Source organism: Candoia aspera, chromosome 1 (assembly GCF_035149785.1).
Source record: "Candoia aspera isolate rCanAsp1 chromosome 1, rCanAsp1.hap2, whole genome shotgun sequence".
Classification (NCBI taxonomy): Eukaryota; Metazoa; Chordata; class Lepidosauria; order Squamata; family Boidae; genus Candoia; species Candoia aspera.
In genome coordinates this window covers 230835056-230845645 of record NC_086153.1, presented here as the reverse complement: position 1 = coordinate 230845645, position 10590 = coordinate 230835056, and the positions used below count along the sequence as shown (strand labels likewise).

At 40.2% G+C, this 10590-nt stretch overlaps 1 protein-coding gene across 1 annotated transcript; it reads left to right on the top strand.

The window, feature by feature from the left end:
* The first annotated feature begins 6432 nt into the window (after positions 1 to 6432).
* Positions 6433 to 9336, top strand: APLNR (apelin receptor). Its single transcript, XM_063289084.1, has one exon. It carries the CDS (start codon positions 6682 to 6684, stop codon positions 7798 to 7800), a length of 1119 nt encoding a protein of 372 aa, XP_063145154.1. The 5' UTR covers positions 6433 to 6681; the 3' UTR covers positions 7801 to 9336.
* Positions 9337 to 10590: the final 1254 nt, after the last annotated feature.

Sequence of the window (10590 nt, the reverse complement as noted above, 5' to 3'; positions counted from 1 at the left end):
AGAGTGCAAACAGGGTTCCTATGGTATGGTTTTTAAAGAGATACTTATGTTCGCTCTGACTCAGAATCAGCCAGTTTGATGACTGCAATGAAGAACACTGAACTTTGGCTCTTGTATATCAGCAGTTTTAAGTTTCACCTGTTAAACGCAGAACAGAGAAATGCAGCTGGGAGATACATCTGTTTCCGGACACTTAACTGTTTTGCCCTTAATTTTAATTGAAGATGAGGTCGAGTACCATACTGTAGTATTTCATTGCTTTCTTCGGTGTGCTCCTTCTGAGTTGCAGGTTTTGCCTGCAGCTCTTATTTCAGTCGCCAGAGGCCGCTGCTGTACTTGCTAAGCTAACAGCAGATCAGTCTTTCTCTGCATTTAGGGGTTGCAAACAGACAAATTAGCAGTGACAGTAAAAGAAGGTCTACTCCAGAAAACAAAAAAGGTTAGCAGCAACAGCCCAAATTGCTGGTTTTAAATAGAAGATATCTGCCAACATGATTCTTTTACGTCTTGCGCTAGACACCAAAATAACAGCAAGTTCCAGAATTAAGTTGAAGTGTTAATAACATGTCAGCAGGGAACCTGTAGCTTCCAGATGATGAATTGCAAGGCCAACCAAGTACAGTGGTCAGGGAGGATGGGAATAGTAGTCCCATATTCAATGCACAAGATTATGTGGCTGAAGAGAATGGGGTTAATTTCAGAATCCACGTCTTCATTGTTCAACCTAAGCTAATGGCAAATCCCAAGCAACTTTGCCTGACCTAGATTTGTCTGCAATGATCCCAGCTTATATCTCCATCTATCCATCCATCCATCCATCCCAATGTTTCCATTTATAGTTATAGTTAACAACAGTAATTACCCGCAAAGCCTCAATTTGCCATATCTAAAGAATATTATTGTTCTCTCCGTTTGGGCAACATAATCTCACAAGATTTATAATTGTTATGTTAGCTTTTTGAATGCTACTAAAGCCCTATCATTGCTATTTCCTTCCTTCCTTCCAGGGGGCACGTAAGAAAAATGCTGCATAGACTTAGGAGTTCTAGTTGACATTTTCTGTCTTCGGTCTTGTGCATTTGCTCCACAGAGTTTCCTTCAGGGCTCATGTCAGAATACTGCAGGGATCTCCAGATCAGACATGAGAAATGTCATCACAGATGTGACCATATGGAAGCAAGATATTTCTAGGCACTGGAATTTCTGGTCTCATCACTGGAAAATAAGCCAGCCAATCCAGGGGCATCTCTTCCGTATAAGCTTTACGTGCTAACTGGTATTAAAGTGGCTTCGTAAGGAATATATCTTTTTAAACACACATTCACTCAACCTTAGTGTAAATATTCAATTTACACTAAGATAAGAATGCTATCATAAGTAAACTAAAAAGCTCCAGAAATTCCATCAGCATGGCTTAAACATCACACATATTGTACTAGTCTATAAAAGGATACGGAAGCATTTTCAGAAAAATTTCAAGCTCTTTTTCTGGTGAAGAGAGAGTGGTTATTAAACTTTCCATAAGCTGGTGCAGATTTTGGACAGCCCTAGTAATATATTCACTGACAATGGACTTTGGAATAGTTCTAGTGTGTACTGAAGTGGCTAGCAGAATTTCACTGAAGAAACTGCCTCTTTATCAGCTATTAAAACATTTTTGACTTGCCTGCCAGAAAGTGGCTATCTGATCAGTTTAATTAAACTTAATTAGCAATCCATTTCTATGTTGCACAAACAGTATGTTACTTTATTCTGTAATTGTGAAGAATTACAGCTCCATGATCGTCATAAACCATTAATGATTATTATGTGCAAGTTTGCTGTTGACATAAAAACTGCTGTCCTTGGCATATGCCACATAATGTTAAAAACGGAAAAAAGCCATTATTTAGATGCTGCTCAGGAAAACGATCAGGTCAGGTCAACAGCACGGTTGTCTGATTTGCCCATTTCAAAGGTTTCGTCCATTTTCCACCTTGGCTATGCAATGCAAAGCATTTGGTGTTCTGCCCTCACCAAAGGCAGATACTGAACTGAACTCCACTTCCCATTAATCTGTTATCCTTAACTTGGTGCCTTCCATATGATTTGGAAATAGCCAGTGCCTGTGGTCCTATGGTGGACTTATCCATGGTTTTGTGCACCATACTGGCTGGGTTCCCCCAATAAAATAGGCCACAACGAGGCTGACCTGCTATTCAGTGTGTCATGTAGTGGTTAAGGTGTTAGACTGAGACCAAGTTGAAGCCCACATTGATTCCCATGGTTACTGACTTACACTCAGAGGAAAGGCAGGTAATGCATTTAATAAATTCCTGTTATCCCCACTGGCGTGGCAATGGCAAGGGTTCGTATTATGACAGCTGTAATATAAGACAGCTAAAAGTATGTTTCCTATCCCTGCTGCAAAGAGTAATATGGCTGGATTATGACTTGCTTGTCATATGTCTTAACTATATTATTATTTACTGAGCTCTTAATAGAAGATACAGGCATTTTAAAAGCTGCTTTACTCTCTTAAGTTACTCCTCATCCAGAGTGGGATCCTCTGCTATTCATATCTCCTTATTGTTACAGTGAGACAGACTATAAATATTTTGCTCGCTATGTGCTGGGCTCAGTACCCATCTCTCCTTTTCCTGACTTCCCTTCCTGTCTCCATCCCATTTCCTCCCCCCAACCCCATCTCTGCCAGATATATTTTTTTCCCTACATCACACACTTGCAGCACAGAGTTTAAAGTGACAGAAATAGAAGGGTGATGGACCTAAGAAAAACTGCTGACCAACTTTCAGCTACATAGCAAATCTTTTCATATCGGAACCTTTCTCTTCTTTATGCTGTTCCATGAACAGGGGAGTGTGACTTTGCTCTAAACAAACCAACAAAAAATCTCCCAGCTCTTCGTCTACAGCACTCTGCTTCTGTTCAGTAAAGAGATCAGGTAGTTCATCCCATTTTGCCACTTGGGTTAAAGCAGCAGTGCCTTCTTTTCCTTGCATTTTCTATACCTCGTTAATCTTGAAATGCAATTAAACAACCCATACCAAAAATAACTCCCTGACATACTCTTCTGCATGTTTAATGAACAGCTATTCCCATTCACGGGTTTTAAAGGAATGATACAACAGTCTCCTTATTTGATAGGATATGAAGGATAACTGAAAGACAAGACAAAGATGAAGTACTGTTTGCTCAATCCAGGAAAATTTCCTTCTTCGCTATTCTGAATCTAGCAACAAATCAGAAATTACCTGGTAGTTGAACTGCCCATCCTAGCAACCCTTTGTGGAGCGATAAAGGTGTGGTCTCATTTTCACCTGTTGGGGACTATATTGCAAATTGAATTATAAGGGGGAGCTTTTCTTTGGGAGGGGAAACAAAAGCTGAATTCCATTTATTTAGCTGTCTCTACTGGGAGATATACCAGATGCTTTGGGTGGCACTATTCAGGCATACGAAAGACAGGATTTGTCATAGACCACCTCAGATTTCCTATCCTTGAAAACTAGGCTGCTTTTTAAAGAACTGCCTGTATATACAATATTTTGCTTACTGATCTACATTACAGGCTTGTTAAGGACTGCTGAAATAAGGCATGAACTTTGAATATTCTGAAGCAGCACAAAAATGGTAAATTATAGTTAGAGATTTGGGATCACCAATCCAAAATTCAACAGTACGGCTAGGCACACTTGAAAAATTATTTGGAAGATGTGCTTTGAGCCTCATACAAGCACAAGCACATCATCCCTCTGCTCTTCATTAATGCAGCCCATGTTTTTTTTCAAGCTTCTGTTCAGTGAGACTGAATAAAAGATGGTGCTGCTTAAAGCTGTAAGTGGGTCCACGGATTGTGCTAAACCCAATGTAGGTTGTTTGGTTTTAGCTTAGTGGGTTGGGCAAATCCAGCCACCGTTTGAAAAACGTGGCTTATGGTTTACTGCAATGTCTGAACCAAGCCAATCTGGCTTATTCAACAAACCGTGGGTAAAGAAACCCTGGCCTAGAAGAATGTCTAAACCCAGCCTGTACATTTTCACTTAAGGCTTGAGACAGACCTAGATAAGTCCCAGATTTTATTTTTCAAACATGGGTGATCAAATCAGCCACTGTGTGTCTTTGTTCAAACATCACTGTTGGTAACCTGAAACCAACATAGCATCTGGCAGGAAAGTATAACTCAGTGAACTTGTCACCAATTCCTGTACTCCATCTGAAGATGGTGAGCAAAGCAGGTTTTATGGCTGCTACATCATTTCAGCTTTCTCCTGCCCAGCATTTTGCATTATATTTATTCTGATAAATATATTTATTCTTGGAAAATTAAAAAGCTTGCTCATTATCTTGACATTTTGTTTGGTCCCACTGAGGATTTTGGCTGATCATATATTCTCCAAAAATTTGAACTGCTACTTATTACTTAAGAACAGATTTTTGTATGAGTTGGGCAAAATATGTTCTTGTTTAAATCAGATACACTTTGCTTTAATTTCTAAACTAATCCCAAAGAGAAGACTGTGAGAGGAAGGATAGAGTGGTGGTTACTTGGATTTGGGAGATCAGGGTCCAAATCCCACTTCATCCACTGGGTGACATTGTGCCTGTCATTTATTCTCAGTGAATCTGCCTCATAGGAATGCTGTGAAGACTAAATGAGGGAGTTATAAATATCATCGTTAGGGCCTCTGAAGGATGCAGATCACATTCAGGGTTATGGAGTTGTTCTGGGATGTTTTGTTTTTCCTACTTTTAACCAAGGGAGAATTCTAACATTTCAGAGAATTAGGACAAGCCTGAATTACTTGCTAGTTGCTTTGTTATTCTGATGATACTGCAGCATTTATGGTATAAACACAGACACATGGATGATGACCAGGACAACCCACAGAATTTATCAGGATGATCAGTAAAGCACCAAGGGAAGATTAAACACCAAAGCCATCGGTGGCTTATAAGAGTGGCGCTATGGTCAGCTCAAAGCCATTTTCTAATCCAGGAAGCCAGTTATTCCTGGGAGGGCAGATAAAACCCATCAAAAGGCAAGATAGGTAGCCAGCAGTGCCATCACTATAGGTACTTCAAAGGAGCTGCTGATACCTTCTACAGACAGACAGCAAATACAGTCTGGTTCTGTCCAGTAGATACTAGGATATCAGATGTTGCCTGGTTTCAATTTGTTCTTCAGTATAGTTTTTATATCTGACTTTTTGGCCCTGTCAGAGTTAAGTGTTTAAATGTTCTATCCTAAAATTGCAGGAAGTAAATTAACAGACTATAAAGACAGTCATAAATTTTCATCAGTGAATATGCAGCTTATTAGACATTGTACAGTTCTATTATTTAATTTATAAACTGCTTTACTCTTGATATTATGTGTTTCATATAAAGGCTGTGTTTTCTGTGGGAACAGCAACGAAGACATTTCTTTTGTGATCAGGATTAAATCGGTATTAGAGCATTTCAGATGCAATGGCAGAGGTTTAGATTAGTTACAATGAATTTGTAACAATCTCTTCTCTTTATTTTTTACGTAAATGGACGACTTTAATTTAGGTTTGCTCCTTTTAGAAAAATATCTGTTTTAGCATACATCTATCATTATTGATACAAATTAGTTTACAGTTTGGCAAGTTCCCAAATCTGCTAAGCCCAAAATACTTTTCAAATACTTGGGCCGCCTAGGAATATCCCGTGTATCTAAAATTTCAACAATATACCACCAATGATCTCTGCAGACCAAAGCAGGATTTAATTATCTCCCCTTTCTCACATGTTTCTCTCTGAGATGTTTGCTGGGAGTCCAACACCTTGACTACATTCTTCCCGGCTCTGCCCCCACCTCCTTAGTTTTCAAAGCCTTTCTGGCAGCCCAGCAGAACATCTTTCAACTTCCTTAGTAAAAGCTTATTTACATGTACATAGGAATGCATTCCTTGCTGAATCCCACCATTTCTTTGCATTAACAAACTTTCCTTAACATTAGTGTGCTATCATAATGTGATCACAGAATGTCTTAGCAGGACTGACTTAAAATGCTGTTTTGCTTTGAAAAGATACGTACTTAGATCACTCTGCTTCTGCAGCTGAGAAAAGCTCATGGTCATGAAACTGAGTCTTTAGGCAAGAGTTATCAGGTTAGCCAGGCATCTGGGAACCATGGTATTTTGATTATCACTCCATACCACCCACCCAGTATCTCTGGTTGGTCTTAAGCCACATTCCTTTCCTTCCTCTGAGAAGCTTAGGGTGAGAGCACATGTAGAGAGGGTTTGTGAAGGGGAGGATCCAAATGGCAGATGGAGCTGCCCAGCATCACAGGGGTCAATTCATCCAATTCACATAAGGATGTTGAGTGAGAGCAAGGGGAGGACTGGGGGAAGTGGGGTGGGATACACAGATTTTAAGACAAGTCAAAAGGAAGGAACTACTACAGGAGGAGTGAGTGGGTGTGTGAGAGAGATGACACAGAGTGAGGGAGGCACCGGCCAGATCTGTCTGAAGCTTTGAAAAGAAGGAGGCAACAGAAAGACACAAATGAGCTGAGAGACTGGGCTACTTTTTTTTTTTGGTCTTCCTTCTGCACAACAGCTTTGCCAAGATTTCTCCTGCTGAGTGATCTGGATAATCCAAGAGCAGCAAATAACTTCCTCTTCAGAGCACGTTCTTCTCCCAGCAGAAATGGAATTTAGCAGTGATACCGACAACAACTCAGTCATCTACGAATGTGACTACGATGACTGGAGTTCTTCCAAGATTCTCATTCCTTCAATCTATTTGCTTTCTTTCTTTCTGGGCACCACTGGCAATGGCTTGGTGCTATGGACCATTTTCCGGGGAGGACAAGAAAAGCGACGCTCAGCAGATACATTCATTGTAAACCTGGCAATAGCTGACCTGACCTTTGTGGTCACTTTGCCACTATGGGCTACCTATGTGGTCCTGGACTACCACTGGTCTTTTGGCTCTTTTGCCTGCAAACTGAGCAGCTACCTGGTCTTTGTCAATATGTATGCCAGTGTCTTCTGCCTCACAGGGCTCAGCTTTGACCGCTACTTGGCTATTGTTCGCCCTATAGCCAATGCCAAGCTCAGGTCAAAGGCTAGTGGACTTCTAATGACCATTATGCTCTGGACCATGGCGGCTCTCTTGGCCTTGCCAGCCATGATTTTCCGGAGGACTGGAGTACTCAATGGGAATGACAAAGTGACATGTTTCATGGATTATTCAAGTGTGGCAACCAACAAGACTGAGGCAGCCTGGGAAGCAGGGCTTGGCTTGTCCTCTACCCTGATGGGATTTGTGGTCCCCTTTGCCATCATACTGACTTGCTACTTCTTCATTGCCCGTACAATTGCCGGTCACTTCCGAAAGGGGCGCAGTGAAGGGCTGAGGAAGCGAAAGCGCCTGCTGACCATTATCATTGTGCTTGTGGCCACTTTTGCCATCTGCTGGCTCCCCTTCCACCTGGTGAAAACCATCTACATGCTTATGGACTGGGAGGTGATGCCCTTGTCCTGCAGCTTCCATGCCTTTCTGAGCAATCTCCACCCATACTGCAGCTGCTTGGCCTATGTCAACAGCTGCCTCAATCCTTTCCTCTATGCCTTCTTCGATCCCCGTTTCCGACAGGCTTGTGCGGCTGTCCTCTGCTGCACATCAGGGCATTTGGCTGGAGCTGCAGGAGACAAGTCAGCCAGCTATTCATCTGGTCACAGCCCGAACCATCTAGGGAAGCACATGGAACCAGAGCGTGAGAAACAGTGTCCTGACAGCCAAGAGACTTTGCTTCATGGGTAAAAATGGAACAGTGTCAGGCAGCCATGATGGACTTTGCATATAATGAGCCTTTCTCTCCCTCTCTCTCTCCGCCTCTCTCTCTCTCCGCCTCTCCCTCTGCCTCCTTTTTATTTTGTTCCCTTGCATCATTCTATCATCTGATTCTCTTTCTTTTCCTAATGCTGCATTTTTTATTTGGTAAGTTTGTTTTAACTGGCATAATATTCATCCCTTCCTGCTGTAATTCTGCTTGGTTATCCACTGTAACAATATCTATGTTATATAAGGGATTATTCTAGGAGGGGAAAAAAGTATCTCATTCTGTTCTGGAACACAATACCGCATGCACAGCTGGTGGTTCTTCTAATGCAACTTACATGGACTTTCTAGATGAACTTGTAGAGGCTTGTGCTGGTTATTTGTCAACCTGAGCTTTGAAGCATTTTGAAAACTTCCAGTAGGTTTCTGAAATGTTCAGTGAAACAGCAGTCTTATGCACAAAGTCCCATGAAATTGGGCGGGTTCATTTTCAAGGGAATGCAGGTGGGAGCTTGCTGCACATCTGGTCCATTTATAGCCTTCTCTGGTGTTTCAAGCCAGCTCTGATCAAGGTTCCTCTTTAAAAAATGCTTCTATCTTACACCCCTGGGCTTCTTTCTTTTTCTTACCAGTCACTTTGAGGCATGGTTCCTTGGCAACTTGGCAATTCCTTCATTTTCCTTGTCCTATGGGAAGAAATGATTGCAGCTCCAGAAATGTCGAGTTTTAATATTCACCATGATGGAGGACTGGCGCAATGGACAGAAAACTTTAGCCTGCAAGCCTATTTCTTCCTACATATGAAGCCAGCTTCTTCAAACAGATAACCACTGTACTTTAATTGCTTCTTTCCTCCACTTCTTTCCTGTTAAGTAAAGGACTCATCTCAGTTCAAAACTTTTTTAAAAAAAAATACATGAATGGTTCAGTAGCAAAATCTAGCTTTATTTTCAATTGCTTTTTCTTTCTTTTTCTTCTGACAATTCAGAGGGAGCTGGTTTCTCTCAGAATAAAAAGGCATGTGTAATGTTCCTTCTGTTTAATACACAATCTAAAGAGAGGTTGGGAAATGGTATTATGCTTCCATTGGTAAAAAAAGGGTTTTCCTTGTAAGGATTAGGTCCAAAACTCAACTTGCCCATACTTTATTCATGTTATTCAATAGTTTTATGTACTAAGTCATGCAGCAGTGACTTTCAATGTTTTCACTGAATTGATCTACTGATTAAGAATGTTTATATATAGTTTTTAAAAGTGCATCCTTTATTATCACTAACTAAGGGGCAGTGTAAAACTGAACAAGAAGTTGAATGCTATTATATTGCATTATATTGTATAGACTCATGATTTTTTTAAAAAATCAGAAATCTTTTTTAATGTAAATTTTTTGCTGCAATTAAATTTGCAAGGAAGTGCTTCAGACTGGAAAATGGCTTTGAACAATAAAATATTCTGCCTGAATTAAAAAAAAACCCAATTAGGATTTTCACATACATTCATTTTGTCCTATTATTATTACTCCCCATATAGGGTTTTTTTTAGATTCTAATTTTTTTTCAGTTTCCTTTATACAAGATAAAACATTCTTCTCAGTTAGTAAAACATATCTGGACATGTTATAACTCATCACTATGACATATACATGTAAAAGGATGAAGAGATAAGGTTTGCCCTGGACTGTACCATTTTAGGGTAAAAATACAAAGTTTGAATTTTAAATATTCCCTTGACAGTAAACACTGCCCTCCCAAATTCAGAAAGCAATGTTTCAGAAAAACAAGCTGAACCCTTTTCCCTGTTGTGTTAGCTTTGTAGGCACATAGTAGGTTTCAAATTCAAGCGACTACAATCAGCAGTGGTATAGCCCAATAAAAAAATTACTTCTTGATTCTGTTGAATGTATAGAATGGCCTTGTGTGTGTTATCTTACTCTTTTTAGCTTTCAACATAGCATAAAATGATAGATTTTAGGATTCCTTACCTATTTAACGTGGTACAGTAATAAGTTGAATGGCTATAGACTGGGCCTAAAAGTACCAGAGAAGGAAGAGAGAATATAGTGTCCTCCCTCAGTGAGGGAGGTGAATTTTCAGATAATTTTCATATTCAACAGCACAGTGTCTTTGAGCTCCTCTGTTTTTTATGTACAGGTATGAATATGCATAATGCAAAACAAGAAACTGGATAATGTTTTGATTCTTTTTGTTATTATACACTGTGGGCTTCATTTGCAATTTTCTCCATATCATCTCCACTGTGATGGGAGCAGAGTAATCTTCATCTCCTGTCCAGGAGTGTTTCATTCCCTTAATATGCATATAATCTCACTTTGATGAGCTAAGTGGGCTGTTGGGGTGGATCGCAGGAAACTGCCTGATACTGATTCAGAATGTGGATCTATCTAGGACAGTATTGCGCACACTGAGTGGTGGCAACTGTCCAAGATTACAGAGATGACTGTTTCTCAGCCCCAACTGGAGATGTTGGGGACTCCAACTGGGACCTTTTGTACGCAAAGCATATCTTCTGCTACTGAGCTACAATCTTTTGCATAACATCTGAAGATGGACAAAATAAATATGGAACATTTGACTGGAGAAATAATAAAAGCTCAATGAACTTGTACCTCAGAGTTTTTATTGAAAAGATTATGGGTTGAATGTTTTCCTTCCTTCCCTGTCCATTCAGTGAGGTAGAAGAAAAACTGACATACATATGTATATATGAACTAGTCTTTGAGGGGATGGAGGAGATGGAGGGTGTTGTCAGTCC

Bases quoted from the DNA above. Each gene is read 5' to 3' on its own strand.
- APLNR (XM_063289084.1), top strand. From the start codon at position 6,682: ATGGAATTTAGCAGTGATACCGACAACAACTCAGTCATCTACGAATGT.